At 48.7% G+C, this 20,661-nt stretch overlaps 1 protein-coding gene across 16 annotated transcripts in view; it reads right to left on the bottom strand.

Moving 5' to 3' along the window:
• Positions 1 to 70: 70 nt before the first annotated feature.
• Positions 71 to 20,661, bottom strand: part of LOC147111229 (SRSF protein kinase 3) — a 35,405-nt gene continuing 14,814 nt past the window's right edge. For 4 of the 16 annotated variants that reach the window (XM_086001920.1, XM_086001921.1, XM_086001915.1 and 1 more), the window contains 8 exons: positions 16,516 to 16,603; positions 15,300 to 15,406; positions 13,272 to 13,428; positions 12,806 to 12,906; positions 11,959 to 12,066; positions 7,467 to 7,536; positions 3,751 to 3,843; positions 71 to 1,397 (listed from right to left, as the gene is read on the bottom strand). In XM_086001920.1, coding sequence (XP_085858046.1) covers positions 1,213 to 1,397; positions 3,751 to 3,843; positions 7,467 to 7,536; positions 11,959 to 12,066; positions 12,806 to 12,906; positions 13,272 to 13,428; positions 15,300 to 15,406; positions 16,516 to 16,603 — 909 coding nt within the window. In that variant the 3' untranslated portion in view covers positions 71 to 1,212. Of the gene's footprint in view, positions 1,398 to 3,750; positions 3,844 to 7,466; positions 7,537 to 10,467; positions 10,664 to 11,958; positions 12,067 to 12,805; positions 12,907 to 13,271; positions 13,429 to 15,299; positions 15,407 to 16,515; positions 16,604 to 20,661 lie in introns of those variants that run through there. The other 12 variants (XM_086001917.1, XM_086001919.1, XM_086001916.1 and 9 more) reach the window with 12 other exon arrangements.

The raw sequence follows: 20,661 nt of genomic DNA, 5'->3' as shown, positions 1-20,661 counted from the left end.
GATGATTTGCCAATCAGCTGCAGCATGTGGAGATCCTTACAGAATAAAAGTCTGGATTCAATCGAAAAAGTCTTGGCAAGTTAATTATGCATTTATAAGGACGTAGTTCTTCGAGTGTGCGCAAACAGCATGAGTCATACCTACACTGCATATCAACATGAAAAAACACCAGATCAGAGTGATGCTTGAAAGCAGAAGCAACCTGCAGTGTCTAGAACGAAAGAATCAAAATGATCACATCCAGTCTGTCAGAAATTGTAATCAGGCAAATCAAGCTGAATACAAATTCCGAAGAGGCCATCGTTAAATCAGTCTCATAAAAACAAAATTAGCATTTCTGACTCCAAGCTGCTCTTCAGATCCCTCTTAACCATGCAGGCTTCCCTGTTGAGCACCCTTTCAGGTCTCGCTCTTCAGTGTCCGCTGTGGCTCAGTGGGTAGCAGCCTCGCCTCTGAGTCAGAAGGTTGTGGGTTCAAGTCCCACTTCAGAGACTTGAGCACAAAAATCTAGGCTGACACTCCAGTGCAGTGCTGAGGGAGTGCTGCACTGTTGGAGGTGCCGTCTTTCGGATGAGACATTAAACCGAGGCCCCGGCTGCCCTCTCAGGTGGACGCAAAAGGTCCCATGGCACTATTTTGAAGAAGAGCAGGGGAGTTATCCCCCGGTGTCCTGCCCAATATTTATCCCCCAATCAAAATAACAAAAGCAGATTATCTGGTCATTACCACATTGCTGTTTGTGGGAGCTTGCTGTGCACAAATTGGCTGCCACGTTTCCTACATTACAACAGTGACTACACTTCAAAAATACTTCATTGGCTGTAAAGTGCTTTGGGACATCTGGTGGTGGTGAAAGGCGCTATATAAATGCAAGTCTCTTTTTTTCTATCTCATGCCTATCTACAGCTGGGTGTTGTTAAATGTGCAGGGGAACCTCTATTATCTGCAATCCAATTATCCAGCAGAATGTTCGCAGGACAAAGCCTTGAGCAAAACATACCCTCAATGCACATCCTGCAAAAGTTTCTTTCATTATTTACATTTCATCTTGAAATTGTATTTACTTGACTTCATTCCAGTGTCTAGGATATTGCTGTACAGAACACATCAGGCCAAATTCTCCAATTTTCCAGCAATTTCCATTAGCCACTGGGAGGATATACTTCCATTATAGTGGATAATGGAAGTCTATGTGAAAGCGTCTTTGGGGACCTAAATGTTCAGCCATGGGTGTTGGAGGCATTCTGCTGCAGTTGCCCGATTCTCTGGTATAAATTTGAGCATTTGATGAAGAAAGTCTGAAAATATAGCTGCATCTGCCAATGGGAACTTGTATTTCTCTACAAGTACATCGTACAATCCCCAGGGTCTTATTGTCTTGATATGACGTAGCTCACCTGAGGACAGAAATAGAAACACAGTTAATATGGTTTGCATAGGGTTGTCTCTCCGTGTATGTGGGTGTGAGCGAGTATGCAGTAGCCGTCTGTCCTTCCCTGCTCAATATTATTTGAAAAAGTTTTGATAAAGCTTGGCGCGCAGATTCACATGATTTGACTTTCATCACATGGGGGGTGATTTTCTCAATGGGGAGCTTTTGGAGGCGGGACTCCCACTTGTCGGGTTTCAGTCCCGCCTCCATCAACTTCTGGCCAACCCACGCTATTTTCCCTTGATTGACCTTGTTAAGCCCGCCCAGCCGGCTCAGCAGGCCAATTAAGGGAAAGCCGGTTGCAAAGAAACGTATGATTTTTCATCTTGTCATCATTTGACAGCTCTGTGAAGCTGTCAAACACTGACATGCTCTGTAGTTTGATGAGTTCTTGAATTCAAGACCTCACCAAACCTCTTTCTTTTGCAGAAATGAGATGATTGTTGCATTGGAGAATGCAACAGCCATCTGTTATCTCTACCGTGGAGGTGTGAGACTCTCCGCATCCCCAACGTTTGAAGCCTGCAGGAAGAAACAAAGGTAAGTACACTTTTTCTAACACTTTTCACTTACCTCAGATACTCACCTCTCCACACTTGCACCCATCACTTACCTTCACAGCACACTTTTGCACCCCCCGACCCCCACAGACCCACTACTCGCCTCGGTGACCCTGGTTCGGAAGCCCGCACTTGTGTGGGCAAAATGGTGATAATCCTATTTTCTGCCTGTTAACTACCTGTTAATAGGCAGTTAATTGGCTTTAATCTCTTCCCGCCTCCAAGGAGACGGGACCCGGCGCGGGACGGCTACCCACCTCCTGGCAAGATGGCATGGAGGCGGGTTGGGCACCCGCCCCCAAATTCTGCCATTTTCCCAGCAGTCCCGCCTCCATACCCGCCTCCCCAGGGCTGGCAAGATCGCGCCCATGGTGCATTCCCAATCTCCAGCAGGTCCATGATGATGTGTCACGACATGCTTCCCCAAAGGGAGGCAGGGAGGGAGGGCTAACTGGAGGCAAATCCACCAAGAAGATCAGAAGAAGACCCTATTGTTACATCCCAGGTTAAGCTATTTTATAGTGAGTTACTGGACAGCATGAGCACACTCCAAACTTAAGATGCTCAGACTGCTTACATGAGTAACCAGTACCACTGTATCTGAGAGAATATCTTTTGCAAGGTCCCAATTCGTAACAGAGATGTTGCTGGTGAAAAATGACTGACACATTTTCCACATACAAGCGTCAACTTGGCTCAGTTTGTCGTACTCTTGCCTCTGAGTTGTGGGTCCAAATCCAACACCAGGACTTAAGGACATGAACCTAGGCTGACTCTCCATTGTAGACCTGAGGAAGTGCAGCATTGTCAGAGGTGCCATCCTTCGGATGAAATGTTAATCCAAGGTCCCACCTGTCGATTCAAGTGGACACCAAAGATCGAATGGCACTATTCATTTTGGATTGTTTACAGCCATCATTGCAGTAAAGGGCAGTTGGCAAAGTCAAATGAGTCCCAGTGGCAAGTGTCCCAGGGCTATAACTGAAGAAAAATCATTAAACTGAGAGAAACAGTGACAGGTATCCCTGGAATTGGAAGTGAGGAAAGTCACCCACCTGAGACTTTGACAGCTGGAGAGTTTCAAGACTCCTTGTGGGAAGTAATCAAGTGTGAACCATGGTGTAATAAAACTCACTACGCACTTGGTTTGAGTATAAAGCAAGGCTTTAATCAACTTGTTTCAAAACATGGAGGTCTAGTTATCTTTCACTAGTTCTTGTTTACAAAATGTCCTGGGCAAGCTGGGCCCACGCCCGAGTATTTATACTCCTTGGACGGCGCCACCAGCTGGCCGTCCAGCGTTATTTCATGATTCTTTCTTCATGGATCATAAGATTCATAACAGACCATCCATTGGATGCTTGGACATATACAGCCCATTAAAAAGCAAATACATGGTATGGCGTGGTATTGAGCCACACAGTCTAGGAAGATCCCAGATTTGATCCCTGGTCTGTGGTCAGATAGCCAATTGCACTTGATGCAGCAGTTGAGGCACTAGAATTGATCTCAGTGTCACAAAGAGGGGGAAAATTGGCCAGGGTTCCTGCAATTGACTATGACCTAGTGGCCTCTGCTGAAAGTGTGTGTGCACGAGCTGGGCGAAGACAGGCTTGGGCTCAGCTGTAGTCGAAGCAAACAGTGCACTGATCTATCAAGGAAGCTTTTAGGTACAATGTTGAAGGCTTGCAGTGCAGACCCTACAGATAATAATTTGCATTTAATACAGCCCAGGATTTATATGAATTGTCACTGTACCTTTCAGGTCGAAAAAATCTTGGGAGTACTTTCCAGATAGCGCACACTTCAATGGGATTCTCCCAAGCAGCTCAATAATATGTGCAACATGGTCTGTTATGGAAAAGAGCAATGGGGAAGGAATGGGCGATAAGTAAAGAAAGACAAAGGAAAACAGTGTTCTCTATTTACACAAGAGAGTAAGTGCTTTGATGTAGCAAATCTTAAACCCATTTAAATGTTAACCTCTCTGTGTCGTACAAGCATGGTGAGTAATCTGGGGCGATACTTTACAAAAGTGCATTAAAATCCATTTACAGAGTAACAGTAGCTAGGGTACACTTTGCTCAAATCAATGTGTATCAGTCTGTGCCAGTGAGTGAGTGCAATGGAGTAGGTGCGTGTGTGAGGGAGTGCGTATGGTGTGAGAGTGGGAGAAAGAACAAGAGGGAGACTGAGAGAGAAAGAGAGAGAGTGCTTGTAAAACAGACACTAAAGACAAGGGCCCAGAATTCCTGGGTAGGCCTTGGGAGGGATGTGTGGATCTGGGATGGTGCGGAACCTTTGCCCGCCCACTGCCTGTGCCCCTGACTCTATGAAATCCTGTGCTCAGGTTACTTTGAATGTCTTGGGGACTGATGTTCATCATTTCCAGCACATCTGGGGGCGCCCGCTTGTTGAGGGGAAGTAATTTCGCTGAGGCACCTTTCTACAGTATCAGCAGGCCCGCAGGGCTCTGTTGGGCTGCCTTAAAAATTAAATGTAGGAAGTCACACAACACCAGGTTATGGTCCAACAGTTTTATTTGAAATCACAAGCTCCGAAAGCTTGTGATTTCAAATAAAACTGTTGGACTATAACCTGGTGTGTGACTTCTTACATTTGTCCACCCCAGTCCAACACCGGCATCTCCACACCATGGCTTAAAAATTAAAAACATTCCCTCGTGCCGCCTTCTGCTAATTTTCGCAATACAATAGCTCACTCTGCTGACAGGTGACCCTGGTGCCCAGTGTGAATGAGGGAAATATGTGAATAGGTGTCTTATGACCCCCCGCCTAAATACGTGCCGGGATTTCCAACAAAGGAGTGGAGCCCTGCTGGATCCAGGTTCCGACCCAAATTCCTCCCCCACCTCCCACAGACCCAATCCCCCCCCCCCCCCACCCACGACAGATACTGCACCACCCTCCCAGTACCCTGGAATTTCAGGCCAGAAAAAATAACTCACAGGTAAAGATAGAGAAATGAAGAAATGCTGTGGCAATCAGACTGACAGGGAAAATGAGCAGAGAGGGAAACAGACAAAAAAACAACAAATGTCCAGAGAGACACAGAATGGAGTAGAGAGCAACAGAAAAGAGTGAGCAATAGAGAGAGATAGGTGCAACTCGGCAGAGTCAGAAAAAGGATAGGCAGAAAACAAGACAGAAAGATTAAGGGGGACTTGAACCAAGACAGATAGATAATAAGACAGAGGACGGAGAGGGAATAAAAGCCCTTTGACAGCAAGCTTGAACTGCAATCGAGTCAACCTGATCACAGTATTACACGGTGAAAGTTACTCATTTTACACTAAGCCAGGTGCTCGAGTCTCACCAAAAGGTTGACATTCAAGCCCACAGATGTGCTATTTCTTATAAAAATAAAACATTTGGAAGGTTGATTCTGTGAGTCTCCACTCCTGGTGCAGGACCACACTAGCAAGCACAAATGGTAAAGGGTCGGAGTATGATGTTATAGCTCTAGCTACATTACCACACTCACTGCTACTGAGGGGATCTATGGCGGGAGCACACAAAATTACTTCCCGTAATGTTAATAGCACTTTGCAACGACAGAGAATATTGGGATGGGGAAGAGTCACAAAGAAATTGGGCAGTTGGCCCACACAATGAATTATTAAAACAATATTCAACATTGCTTGCATACCACATTCTATATACATCACAAACTATTTTTGTGCTTTTATTGTCACATTTTTAACTTCTTTCTTTCCCTCTTTCCATACAATGCACTTCTCCTTAGACAAGGTTGCCACCTAATCTCAGATTCCTGCCAGTGCTGCTGTGTTACTGACAGCTAAAGGGTTCCTCAAAGTGGGCAAGCCAATTCTCTCTCTGACGTTTTCTCTCTTGCTGTTAGGAATTATCTCCATGCAAAAGCACCGCTGAGACTGGGAACATTACCTCAGAAAATCTTGGAGTTAAACCTGCATTCTGTCACTACATGGCTCAATGGGCTGGATCAACCCTCGTAGCAAACAAATCTATCCTGTTACTGGTTAAATAAGTGTCGCACTGGCAGAGTCGGACACACTTTATGCTGCTGGACCCAGAGGAACTGAATACATTATAGAATATATGTAACTGGGTCAATGTTCCCATCTGTGGTATAAAACCTACTATTGGTGAATTCAGTTCAATGTGGGTTAGTGACAGGTATCTCACTTTTGTGAAATTTTGTGCAAGTGATGGCCTGTCTTGCGAATTTAACATTTTCCGTATCTTTTCAACCAACGGCTAAATAAAGCCTTAACAACTCAGGTGTTGAAAAGGTACTCCTCTCTTTACAATGCACTATCAATCACTCCCAGCTCATGTTAAAACAGTTTAGAAGCAGGGTCCTTCTACACTCTTCAACATTGTCCCAGCCTGCCTCTTTGATGACATTTTAATTTCCCATGCTAGCCATTCTTGTTAACTCTCCGAGTTACATTTCCAATTTAGTGCAAAAATATAGAGAGAGCCGGGATCTTCTGCTATATTCCCTCTTGACTTATGACAGGACTGTACTAGAAGGCCTGCAAATTTTCAGGGCCATGATTTTTAATATGTTATTATAGATATAGATAGGTGCATTTATATAGTGCCTTATCATGTCAAAGACTTAATTACATTTGAAGTTCAGTGTCTGTTATTATGCAGGCAAATGCAGCAGCCATTCTGTATCAACACTATCAAACAAACAACAATCAAATAGATGACTAGTTCATCTGTTTTTTTGGCTGAAATGTTGGCCAGGACATGAGGATTTCAATGTTCTGTTTTGGAATGGCATCAGCAGATGGCCAAGAGCCACTCCATGCCGGTTCCCTCGCCCAGGGATGGTGTGTATGTCTGTGTGTGTGTCTGTGTGTGTGTGTGTCTGTGTGTGTGTGTGTCTGTGTGTGTGTGTCTGTGTGTGTGTGTGTGTCTGTGTGTGTGTGTCTGTGTGTGTGTGTGTGTGTGTGTGTGTGTGTGTCTGTGTGTGCGTGTCTGTGTGTGTGTGTATATGTTGGAACACCACAGATGATGGGGAGAAACGACCTTCACAAAAGAGGAGAGAAGATACAGGGCTATGGAGAGAGAGCATGGCAGTGAGATGAGTTTAGGATTGCTCTGGCAAAATCTATACACAATGGCCTGATTGGCCTCTTCTGTGCTACAAACTTCTATGGCTCCGAAAAAGGTCATCTTTATCTCCTTCGTCCTTCCAAAAAGTATACAGTAACCCCATCCACACCCCACCCCTTACCAGCATTTAGGAAAAAAGAATGAAGAGGAGGGTTGGGGAAGTTGCCATTGTTAACACATTAATAGTGAAATAGTCTCTATGAGTTGCTAAGCAGCAGAACATGAAGCCTGTGATCTGGTCTCGAATTGCATGGTTTGCACTGGTGACCATCACTTCCAATTTTACACAAGTGAAATTGCAGTTTGTCAGTTGCATCGGTGAGTTAAAAGATGGTCCCTTACCCTCACCTTGGGAGAAGGCCTTTCCAGGACGAGGGTCAAACAGGTACTCACCCGTCGCTAGCTCGAAGGCCTGTAGACGTAAAAAGAGATAGACGCCACTTCTTGTTTGCGTTACTAATGGCATGAAATCCAATAAAAATGTCACATTCAGTAAGTTATCTATATATATAAACGAGTCGATCTGTCAGTCTATCTGTCTGTCCTTCTGTCTGTCCTCGGGTGTGCGTCTGTCCGGCTATGCGCTCGAAAGTTACAGAGCGTACCTACGCGTGCCGTTACGTCGAAAGAAAGCTCACCGTTCCAAAACGATGGTAAGCGTATTTACGTTTCGGCCGGACAAAAATTGCGCCCACGGTATCCGAAAAACCTTCAACATTCCGCTCATTAGCATCATCATTATCCGCTCATTAGCAACAGAGTGACCTCGAGGTCGACCAATCGAACACCGGGTTGCTGGCGCGTGCGGCCGAGCCCTCCTACGGTCGAGTGACGGGACCGATTGACCAATCCTACGCTTTGGTGACCTGACGGTCGACCAATCGGGTGCGTGTGTGGGCGGGCCTTATCGTTCTGAACCGAGGTGAGTCGCCGCCATCTTGATTCCAAACTTTTCCTTTCTTTTTCCCGCTTTCTGCGTCTTTAAAAAAAACGTTGCTTTTAAACACATATTGTTTTTAAAAAAAGTTAATTACTTTCTAAATCTTTTATCTAATCTCATTAATTTTCCAACCTTTCCCCGTTTTTCCAGGTAGGCCTCGAAGCCTCGGCCTCTCCTCCGCACCCACGCCCGAGCTAGGCACCACCCGGCCCCAGTCAACAAGCGGCCCCCGATCGCCGCCATCTTTGTGAAGGCTGGAGGGGCGGGCCTCAGCCGAGCGCCGCTACCCGCCGCCATCTTAGTAAAGGCTGGTGCGGCGGTGGCGGCACGGAGCTCCGCAGAGCAGGAGCGCGGCGGCGTCTAACTCTTCCCGCCCCCAGTCTGTCTCTCTCTCTCTTCCCCGCGCCTCCTGAATGCGCGGGGGAAGAGGCCCGGGGCACCGTGGCCGCTTTCGGAGACTTCAACTCCGTGACAGGTGAGGAGGGTCTTTGTTCACGCAATCGGCCGCTCAGGCCCAGAGATCGTGAGGCGGAGAGGGGAGGAGGGTTACCAAGGCAACCGGGGCTCGGGCGGGGGGGTGGGGCTCCAGAGATCGGGCCTCCGGGAGATCGCGGGAGGGGGGGAGGGCGAGCCTCGGGAGATCGCGGGGGGCAAGCCTCGGGAGATCGCGGGGGGGGGGGAGGGGGGGCGAGCCTCGGGAGACCACGGGGGGGGGGGGAGGGGGGGGCGAGCCTCGGGAGATCGCGGGGGGGGGGGGGCGAGCCTCGGAGACCGATGCGGGGGGGTGGGGGGGGGGCGAGCCTCGGGCGATCGCGGGGGGGGGAGGGGGGGGCGAGCCTCGGGCGATCGCGGCGGGGGAGAGCCTCGGGAGATCGCGGAGGGGGGGGCGAGCCTCGGGAGATCGCGGGGGGGGGGCGAGCCTCGGGAGATCGCGGGGGGGGGAGGGAGGGGGGGGCGAGCCTCGGGAGATCGCGGAGGGGAGAGGGGGGGGGTGGCGAGCCTCTGGAGATCGCGGGGGGGGAGGGGGGGGCGAGCCTCGGGAGATCGCGGAGGGGGGGGGCGAGCCTCGGGAGATTGCGGGGGGGGAGGGGGGGCGAGCCTCGGGAGATCGCGGGGGCGAGCCTCGGGGGGGGGCGGGGGGGGCGAGCCTCGGGGGGGGGGGGGCGGGGGGGGCGAGCCTCGGGGGGGGGGCGAGCCTCGGGAGATCGGGGTGGGGGGGGGAGGCGAGCCCTCGGAGATCGGAGCGGGGGTGAGCCTCGGGAGATCGGGGGGGGGGGCGAGCCTCGGGGAGGGTGGGGGCCGAGCCTCGGGAGATCCGGGGGGGGGGGTGGGCGCGGGGCTCGATAGATCGGGGGGGCGGGGCTCGGGGGGGGCGGGGCTCGGGAGATCGGGGGGGCGGGCTCAGGGCTCAGGGGGCTCGGGGAGATCGGGGGGGGGCGGGGCTCCCCCCCTTCCCCTCCCCTTCCCCCTCCCCACTGCTCCCTTCTCCCCTCCCCCCCCGCTCCCTCTCCCCTCCTCTCCCCCCGCCTCCTCTCCCCCTCCCCCCCGCCTCCCCTCCCCCCTCCTCCCCCTCCCCTCCTCCCTCCCTCCCCCTCCCTCCCCCTCCCCTCCTCTCCTCTCCTCTCCTCCCCCTCCTCCCCTCCACTCCCCTTCCCCCCTCTTCCCCCCTCTTCTTCCTCCCCTCTTCCCCCCAGTCGCTCTCTCTCTTCCCCCCAGTCGCTCTCTCTCTTCCCCCCAGTCGCTCTCTCTCTTCCCCCAGTTGCCCTCTCTCTCTTCCCCCAGTCGCTCTCTCTCTCTTCCCCCAGTTGCTCTCTCTTCCCCCCAGTTGCTCTCTCTTCCCCCCAGTCGCTCTCTCTCTTCCCCCCAGTCGCTCTCTCTCTTCCCCCCAGTCGCTCTCTCTTCCCCCCAGTCGCTCTCTCTTTTCCCCCCAGTCGCTCTCTCTCTTTTCCCCCCAGTCGCTCTCTCTCTTCCCCCCCCAGTCGCTCTCTCTCTTCCCCCCCAGTCGCTCTCTCTCTTCCCCCCCAGTCGCTCTCTCTCTTCCCCCCCAGTCGCTCTCTCTCTTCCCTCCCCCCCCCCCACCAGTCGCTCTCTCTCTCTCTCTTCCAACAACATGCCCTCGAAAAAGCCTCGGCACCGCCGGGCACTCCAGCTAGTAGATTATAAAACAGTGAAGGTAATAGAGCCCTGAGGGGAGATCTGGACAAATATTAGTGGCACGGTGCCTGAAGGATCAATGTAAGTAACTTATGGAATTCTCTGTTGTTTCCTGAAATTTAGAGGATGCTGCTTCATGGACTTGCTCCACCATGGAGTGCGTCTGCCTGCAATTTTCTTACCTAAGCTGGGCTTGTCTAGAGGAGTATCTGCAGAGAGAGGAGGCAAAGGTGGAGAGGGTGAGTTTACCTCACAATTCTGTCTTTCGTACCTCTGTCGTCCACTTCGAAAGCAACAGAGGCAGAGACCAGATCAGCTGCACTTTCCTCAGTCAGAGAATTGTGCTTGGTACGAGAGGGGTCCAAGTTTACTGCCAGTCCTGGCTTTGTTTCCATGGCACCATGTGGCATTAGGCTTACTACCACATTGCTCACTGTAGCTGGCTCTGTAGAAACGTAATGGATTGGTTCAATTTCACATGTATTACCCTAAATAATTGAAAATTAAATCTAAAAAGTAATGCTCATTTTTAAATGTTATTTCCCTTTCCCTGGTTTTCTTTATTCCTTTTCCCTTCTCATTAGATCTCGGCACACCTTGCATCCCTCTCCACACCTTGCATCCCTCTCCACACAAAAATCTGAGGAGAAACCTTCTCCCACTACTCTGTTGATGCTACTCTGAGCTTGTCACTAGGAGGGCAGCGAAAGCAGCCAGCTTAAATCCACCTTTACCCGAGACTCTACCCTAATTCCCTTGTCGTGAGGAAGTGCTTTGCCTCCACTTAGCACCTCTCCTTCAGGGCACACCTGAGACCAGGAATTGAATGCACAAACACATGTCCTAGGGTTGGTGTGTAAATACACTGTGCATGTTCCTAATGGGATATGGAGGGGGTGGGGAGGATTTTAACATGGGTGAGTGAGTGGGAGTAGGTGCGAGTGTTGGGTTAAATTGGTGGACTTACGGGTTTTACTGAGGCGGGACAAGGGACGGGCAGCCAACTCGCACCCAGGAGGCAGGTTGGCATTTTAAATATGTTAACGAGGCTGGAAGCCTCAGATTTAACCTGCTTTGCGGGTATTACTTTGGCGGGCCGGGTCGCGAACCCTGCCAGCTGCAGCGAGGCGAGGACAGCCACGGGGAGCACTCCTTGTGGGCCAGGAGGAGCAGGAGTGCTTCCTCCCGGCCCCCCAAGTTCCCCCACCATCAGACCATGCCCCCCCACCAGGGCCAGCGATCGGAAACCCCCCCTCGCCCCGGGATCGGGGTTTGGACCTCCCTTGGGATCGGACCCCGCCCCTGGGTCGGAGATCAGACCCCCCTTGGGATCGGGGATTGAACCTCCCCAGGTTTCGGGATAGGTCCCCAGACTTGCGGGTTTCCCGTCTGAAACTCCGCCTACACAACCTGGCCCAGTAAATATCCAGACCATACTGTCTGGGACTCAAACACTCCAGTTGCCTTATGGGGAGGACCCTAATTTAAAACAATTATGAGGCATCGGTGAGTACTGCACACATTTTGTGCACAGGCTGCCAGCATGCTACCTGCTGGCTGGCTAGACTGTGGTTCACGGAGTGCATCAGGCGCAGAGTAAGCCTCAGGCAACAGGTGTGGCCATTAGATTACCAGCCCATATGATTTATACTGCAGCAACCTCACCTATGTTGCAGAGTAACGCGCAGCATCAAATGGCATGTGACACTGTAAAATTGGAAGCATTGCTATATTTCTTACCGTACAAGCTGTGCTCCATATGTCAGCAGGAGGCCCATAGCCAGCTCCGAGGATGGTCTCCAGTGCACGGTACTGTCTGGTCTGAATCTCTTCTGAAACATGCTTAAACTGGAACAAAGGCAAGAGAGGAATGATTTACAACCTTATAGAAAACCTTGTTTATTTGGCACTAAACAAGGTTTTCGAAAAGGTTGTAAATCATTCCCACTGCTCAGTGCAGAATGATGAATGCTGTACCTTAGAGTGATTTTAGCATTTTGTGAGCAGTTCAGATGGTTTATAGAAGAACAGATATTTGAATCTGATTATACTTTATTATCACACACTCATAGGTCAAGTAGAGTCTGAGTAAGATGTATAGTGAAGCTCTCTCTCTCTCTGTGCAGTGTTCCTTGACGCAAACCCAGGGAAGATATTGCTTGGATATTATGTCAAATAAAGCTACTACTCCACTGCTCTCAAATATGCCACGAGGAAACTTCCCCAAACTCACTTCACATTGAGCCCTTGCAGCTATTCAAGAGATGCTAACTGACTTTGGATCTTTTGTGCCGATGCAGAGCACCTCTCAGCCACTCTGTCCAGGCATGGGCTGCGCTCCTACAAGAAAATGTGTTTTATTTTAGAAATAAGGGGACAGAAAAAGTGATTAGCGTGGCTCATTAGGGAGATGGGATGCGAGGGAGAGGGGTGAAATTTTGATCCAGCACTAGACTCAGCTCTAAGAGAGGAATTTCTTTGCTGAGACTCGTACCCTCCAGCTACAAAACCCAGTATTTGAGCAATCCGTCTAAAAACCATCTCAATAATGCTGCATCCCAGCATTCCGTGGCTGGATGGAACTCACCGCCCAGCAGCCGCTGCCCAGGTCCACAATTTTTATGCTTATTTCTTCAGCATGTTTCGGATCCAAAGGGTTCAGAAGTGATTGTTCCACTTGGATTACCTCTGAGAAGAATGACAACATTCCAAGTCAGCTCAAAGGAGATTTGAAATCTCTGTTCAGATTTGACACATTTCTTAACATTATTGTCATGTCCCTGGGGAAGGAGATAGTGAGGTGAGTTTGGCTAATGCAGGTCTATGGATGGCTGTATTTTGATGAATACACAATTGGAGGAGGAAAGCTGCAAATTATCTGTAGAACGCCAGGCTGTATAATGTAGCTTTGTTTTCTGCCAAACTGTCCATTGAACAACTTTAGGAGCAAATTAATCCGGTACTTTGAACCCTGAATGAGTTGTGTTTTCGGGAAACCTGGACAAGGTGTGTTTTTTTGGAATGTTGGAAGCCTCCTCCACGCCTTTCACTACCTGATGGTCCCAGAGCTGCTTCGCCCGCTCCCTGTTGCACAGAAGCTGCCAATCGATTGAGGTACTGTTGGTTGACACACAGAAGGATATTCTCTGGTTTGATGTCTGTGTGCAGGATTTTGCATTTGGTGTGTAGATAGTTGAGGCCTTGAAGAACCTGTCACATGCAAACAGAGAGCGGCCAATCAGCCAAAACTTGCATCACAAATCAGAACTGGATGATCAGCCAATAAAATGCTCCCATTATTAGCTGTGAGGCATTCTTTCTAAAGAGAAGAGTTGTCAATATTTGATAGCATTGATTTCCACCCCCCCCCCCACAACCACCTTACTTTAGGCTCCCTCTGTCACACACAGTTCTCTGGTTAAGAGAAGGAGGCAGCTATCATGCTCCCAGCTCACTAACTCTCTGTTAGGAAAAAAGGACTTGCATTCATATAGCGCCTTATCAAATCCTCAGACTGTCCCAAAGCACTTCACCACCAATGAATTACTTTTGAAGTGTAGTCACTGTTGTTTTACAGGAAAATGCTGCAGAATATTTGCACACAGCAAGATCCCACAAATGGCAAATGAGATGAATGACTAGCTAATCTGTTTTTGAGGGAGGAAGGTTGGCCAGGATACTGGGAAAATACCTTGCTCTGCTTCAAATATTATCACGGGATATAAAACATATTGCTAGTCTGTTGGGGGCACAGTAGTGTAATGGCTATGGGGCTGGACTAGCAACCCAAACGTCGAGAGTTCAACTCACACCATGGCAAGTGAAATTGAATTCAATTAATCTGATAATCTTGTGGCACCAGAAAAAAAATGATCATGAAAGATGCCAGATTGTTAAAAAAAAAACCTAACTGGTTCACTAATGTCCTCTCTCAGGACAAACAGGGGCAACTGCGGATGGACGAGAAATGTGGCATTGTTCACATCCTGACAGCAAATTAAAGATAAACTCAGGTGCTAGTTAGTCAGAAGTCATGGGTTCAAGCCCATTCCAGGACTTGGGCTCACAATCTAGGCTGACACCTCAGTGGATAGCAACGAGTGGTGCAGGAGTCGGGCCTGCTCCGCTCAGGATCCTTCAGCGGCCGCTGCGATCTTAGCAGCGGCCTCTCCAACAAAAAGTACATTTTTTCAAAAATCATTCCTGTGGAGCCAGGAGAAGCAGGAGTGCTCTCCGACCCCACAGTAGTTTCAAGATGGCTCCTGGGCTGGCAGCTCCCTAGGGGGCTCCTTTGCCATCCTTGACCATCCGTTGCCATCCTTTGCTCTTTTCCCCCCCAGTCTCCTCTCTTCTGCTGTTTAAGTTAAACCCAGGCTGAGAGGACCTGCGGGGAGGAGGGAGGAGGACAGTAGCAGTATGTTTGTGTGTGTGTACTAGACATTTGTAGCAGAGCCTGGTCTCCAATTGTCTTGGATCCCCTTGCCATTGGGCCAAGACCTTGCTCTGTCAAGCCCGTGTGGTAGCTGGTGTGCAACGGCCACCCCACGTTAAAAGAATTCACGCACAGGCATCTTCCACCCTTTAAAATGAAGTTCGGGACCTGGAACATCAGGACCCTCATGGACAACCCCAACAGTGACAGACCGGAACGCCATACTACTACAGAGTCTGTAGGTCTCGCATTGGACTCATCAGTCACCTGCAAACTCATTTTTAATGTGGATTCAAGTCATCCTCGGTTCCGAGGGACTGCCTAAGAGAAGAGACTCCCGATTGTGCCCATCCCCCAGTTGCCACTCAACATCGCCGACCCCTCCCTACTCCCGGGACTTAACCTCAGGGCTGCTGCCGACAAGGCAAGCGGCTTGATATTCAGCTTCTTACAATGGCCGAGCTGCCTGTGGAGGCACGACAGGCGCCGGCAGCTCACCCCAAAAAATATTAATGAGGCCCGAGGCCAAGTTTCAGGCAAGATTCAGGTCTCCCAGTTGGGGAATGTGCTCAATGAGCAGCGCCCATTTCAGGACGGAAAACAGGCTTAAAGGAAGTCTTTATGCCCCTGGACCAGCCCGCAATCTCACCTGTTGGATAATCTTTTTGACACAAGTCGTGGGCAGTCCCTGCCACTTTGACCTGACAATCCATCGATGAAGATGGTCACCGAGCAGTTCAATAACCAAGCATACATCTGGGGGAAGAGTTAAGGGTTGTTACAAAACGCTTAGTCACTCCTGACCAATTAGGAGTGCTGTTATGCAGAAATAAAAAAGACTTGTGTTTATATAGTGTCTTATCACATGCCTCAGAAACATCTCAAAGCATTTCACATACAATGAACTACTCTGAAGTGCAGTGATTGTTATTATGTAGCTAAACACAGCAGACATTTTGCACACAGGAAGATTCTATAAACCGCAATGAGATGAACAATCAATTAATCTGTATTTACTGACAATGGTCAAGAGAGGAATATAAGCCAAACACAGAGTAATCTATGCTCCTCTCCAAATAGTGCTTTCCATTAACACCCATCTGAATAGACAGGACCTCAGTTTAACATCTCACCTGAAAGATGATACCTACAAGAATGTGACACTCCTTCAGTACTGTATTGCAAGTATCAGTTTAGTTTATGAATTCAAACTCCTGATATGGGACTAGAACTCATAAATTTAAAACCTAGAGGCAAGAATGCTACTAGCTGAACCAATAGGGCACTGCCAAAACTAGAGATTACTAAATCATTGAGATAGGCCTGAAACTGACACTTTCAAATCTGCACTCACACAACAGATAAACATCAATATACTCAAAAAGCTTCATCCCCAAGCCCATTCATAAAAAAATCTACATTCTCAAATGCCTTTGACACTCAGCTCATTCATAAAGCTCTATGATCTCAAATAATATCATTCTCAGCTCACTCATTAAGGTAATCATGCTCAAAATAGTCTCCTCAGCTCATTCATAAAACTCTGGATATCTCCTTTCAACCGGAGATAAGCAGGTGACTGCTTCCGGAATTCTACCTCAGCCGCTCAATAAATGTTTGCAAAGAAGGGCACAACAGCTGCCTGGATTAAGCCGTCCTCATATTTCCCTCCCGTTGAAGCAATATCTGGGCTGTGCTTGGCAGCTTGTGACATAACTGAGATCAGGAGCTCACTGTATGGATAATCCCTATTCTGGCAGAAAACTCTTTGCAGCAGTCATTAAATATATACTAATTAAAACCATATTTTAGCATGTCATATTTAAAATAAATCAGTGTCATCCAGATGTAGATTGAAAGGATATGAACACCATTCAAACCAACTATTATAAAATCATCCAAGAGCTGGACAACTCGCTCTTCGTCCGGGTCCTTTGAGCTTTTCCACCTCACCTGAGAAAATAAATCATTTTTTTTTTTAGAAGAAAGTGATGGGAAGTCTATAAATCATTTGCTGATAACCAATTTATTCTTACGATCATTTTACTGTTTGAGATCCTGGCACCCCCGTGCTGGGAGGGTGTTAGAACATCGTTGTTTAATTTCTGTAAATTCTTTGATGGGGATGGGAGGAGGGAAAGAAGCAAGACATCCTTTTGGAAGCAATTGGGACAAAAGTGGATTGTTATATTTGTTATATGTAATGCGATATAACGTCCTGGTTTAATAATCCCTGCAAGGTCTTAAAATGAGGGATTACATGATTCCATGGTATTTCTGTAATACTAGAGAAAGGATTACAACAGTTACAGCTTCTCTAGACCCATCTTTTGTTTCTTTACTTGTCCCATTACCACCCGCTTTTGCCTTGCACCATCATCTCTTTTGTCATTTAGGGGGGAAAATTCGGTTGCTTTGCGCCTCCCGTTAGCGCCCCAAGAGGACGCTAATGGGGCGCAAAGCAACTAGCGCGCGGGCACGGCGATGTTTGCACCGCTCGCGAAATTGACGACATTTTGCGGCAGCGCTAAACACTACCACCACGATCTCCTGTGCCCGCAGATCGTGACGTCAGTCGAGCGTGCAACGCCCCGGTAGCGCCCCGGACCGCATATTGAGTGGCGCCCCCTGCCTTTCCACCTGCCGCTAGCAACGACAGGTTGAGGAGAACATTTTGCAGTCGGGAAGGGACTGGGGAAGCGCTATTTAAAGGTGACCGCTTCCTGCTTTTTTTTGTTGGCGACATTTTTGCACCACGCATTCTGAGAGAGAGAGAGAGACTTCTGGAGAGATTCAACGCTGTGTGAAGGAGTTTTGGGTACTGGGCAGCACTTTGCAGGTTCATTTTGATTTGACCTTGCATCGATTTAGAAGAGTGCACTCTGAGCTCTTTCCCTGGGTCTCTCCATTGTTCTTTCCAGCAGATTTGATGTACAGGTCTCTCCAGGCCGAGATTCAAGACTGCAATGAGCAGGGTGTGGATGGAGAGCAAGATCGACCCTCCCCTTTAAGAACTGGCCGGCGCCAGTATGTCTGTGTTCCATTGCTGACTGACATCACATGAGCCTCGCTCCTCGGCGTTAGCGCCTTAAGAGAGGTGTGTAGCGCCTGATTTAGCGCTCCAATCACCTCCAGGGGCGATAGAAGCCAAGTTTGCAGTCGGAGGCGATAATTAGCGCCAGGCGCTAAACTTTGCGCACAGACGATAATTGCACCCCAAACGGGGCGATATCGAATTTCTCCACCTTAATCTCTCCTGCCTTTCACCCTATTACAGACCTTCCATTTTGTTCTTCCCTCCCCCTTTTCCCTGCCTCTGCACTTGCTTAAAACCTGTTACATCTCTAACTTCTTCCAGTTCTGACCAAAGGTCATCGACCTGAAATGTTAACTCTGTTTCTCTCTCCACAGATGCTGCCTGACCTGCTGAGTGTTTCCAGCATTTTCTGTTTTTATTTCTGATTTCCAGCATCCGCAGTATTTTGCTTTTGTTACAGCATCCTGCCCAGTCCATTGCGTATCTCCGAAGACCAATCGTACTTTAAATAGGAGAGAACTAGCTGTTTGGAACCTCCTGCTCGTCTGATTGGACTTGCGCCCAAAACAGGAGGCAAGTCAGTGTAATGAGTGCGATGCATGCTGGTCCCTGGCAGCCTGAGGCCTGATCAATATTTGGTTTCGGGCCTCTTTTGCATTAAACAGGTGAGCGGCAGATGCCACTCGGGCGTCCCGATGCAGCTTGCCACTCAGAACCTGACCAACGGAATGGAAGTATAAACACTAGCACAGACTAGTTGGGTCGAATGGCCTGTTTCTGTGCTGTATATTTTGTGTAATTCTGGCTGTCACCAACGCCAAGCTAGCCGGAATGTAAGTTATGGGGATGGAGTGGGGGGGGGGATGGGGGTGGGGGTAGGGAGGAGCTGAAGCGGAGCAGACGAGCACAGGCCGGTTCCTCCTGGCTCCTCAGAAATGTAACTATTAAAAAGCTAAACTGTTTTCTGGCTGTTTTTTGAACGCTGGTTAGGCCACACAAGACCCGGAACAACTGGGCGGAGCATGCACGCCGCAAATTTTTATATTTGAATTTCAATTGGAGGCAACAACCAGCATTAGGACCCCTATTTGTATTTACAAAGCACCCAACACCTGTTACAGCCGGGCACCCTCCACATTTGGCAGCCGGCGCACTTCTGAAGGGAGATCATGCATGAAATGGAGTGATGTAACATACAGTAATGTTATATCACAAATTGGAATATGTCAACTTCTGTTCCATCTCTGTGGAAGTAATGGTCCATTCAATGTAAAATTTCACCCCGCCACCCTCCCCAATAAGGCTGAAGGGACATCTCAAGGACAATCACCCATGGACTCTACTCAATTCATGATGTTGTTGGAATGAATCTTGTGTTATCACTGGAGAAGGAAATTCACATATTCACATACTTGCAGGCTGCCTCCAAACTGTAGATCTAAAGAATTACACACTGAAACAAAGGGAGGACTGAGACACAACAATAACTGTACAAATATAAAGGGACCATGGGCACTCAGATGAATGCACCTTTTTCTTTAAAAAGGCGATTGTTACAGGGATTGTAATGCAATGTCCTGACATCTCTAAGAAAGGGAGCCTCAAGATCAGTGTTCCTTTTAAAAAAACACATTGTGCCAGGCTGTACTAAACTTTTTGCATGCATTGGACTGCTGTGATTGGCACATCAGATACATATCATCGAAACAGTCCTTTTGTGGCCAGGTGATCAGATATGGCAGCTTTCTGGCTGCAAAAAGTTAGAATTTCCTTTCTCAAATGGGAGAAATTAGATTTTAACAGTGTTACTGTGTTTATGGGGGCTTTGAAAGTATTCTTTACTGTTTTTTCTTCGCTCTTGCCAACTGTCTCTGCCCTTTTCATGAATGTGTTGGCTGTTTGCTCAGGTATGCGTCCCTGGGTGCCAGTCACCCTCCAGTGCCTTGCCCAGGTGGTCATGCGTGAGCTTCGACAGTGGGGGTGTGATTTTCAGCTGCATGTTTCTCGCCTGAAAATCCGTCAGCTGAAGGCTGGGAGGGGTCCATCTCGCTCACTCCATTGACACCTAGGGCCCACCTGATGCACTTTTCAGGCGGGCCTGTAAATGGGTGAGTAGCCCGCCTGCCTATTTCCAGCGGCAGGCTGCTTAAATATGTAAATCAGGGTTTTACGTAGGATGTAGGACCTCGATTGCAATTTTTGGGTAGAAATGGGCGGAATGTGAACACGCATGCTCTTCCCATTATTACCAGGCACTGAGCGACCTAACCAGCATTTTAAAGGGGCCGCTGGAGGTTGCTCAAAAACATGGCACAGGAAATGTAAAAAAAAAATTTCTGGGGTGAGGAGGAGAAGGAATGCTCCTCCTGGGTTTGCAAAAAAAACTCCAACTCACTTCCGGCCTGTGCGAGGCCTCCCCTCTTGGATTACCGCCCTCTGCCCAGACCCGACCTGCCGGACAGCTCAGCAAGGGAGATGACCGATTTTCCACCCAGCGAACCCTTGGTGAGACCACATCTTGAGTATTGTGTGCAGTTTTGGTCGCCTTATCTGAGGAAGGATGTTCTTGCCATGGAAGGTGTTCAGCGAAGATTCACCAGACTGATACCTGGGATGGCAGGAATGACGTATGAGGAGAGATTGGGTCGATTGGGCTTATACTCGCTGGAGTTTAGAAGAATGAGAGGGGATCTCACTGAAACTTATAAAATTCTAACAGGACTAGACAGACTTGATGCAGGAAGGATGTTCCCGATGGTGGGGGAGTCCAGAACCAGAGGTCATTGTCTAAGGATAAGGGGTAAGCCATTTAGGACAGAGATGAGGAGGAATTTCTTCACCCAGAGAGTGGTGAACCTGTGGAATTCTCTACCACAGAAGGCCGTTGAGGCCAATTCATTAAATATATTCAAGAAGGAGTTAGATATATTTCTTAAGGCTAAAGGGATCAAGGGATATGGGGAGAAAGCAGGGA

This window comes from Somniosus microcephalus, chromosome 11, assembly GCF_052327205.1.
Source record: "Somniosus microcephalus isolate GS21.2 chromosome 11, FLI_Smic_1.0, whole genome shotgun sequence".
Classification (NCBI taxonomy): Eukaryota; Metazoa; Chordata; class Chondrichthyes; order Squaliformes; family Somniosidae; genus Somniosus; species Somniosus microcephalus.
Note: the sequence above shows the minus strand (reverse complement) of the source record. Positions and strands in the feature narration are given on the sequence as shown.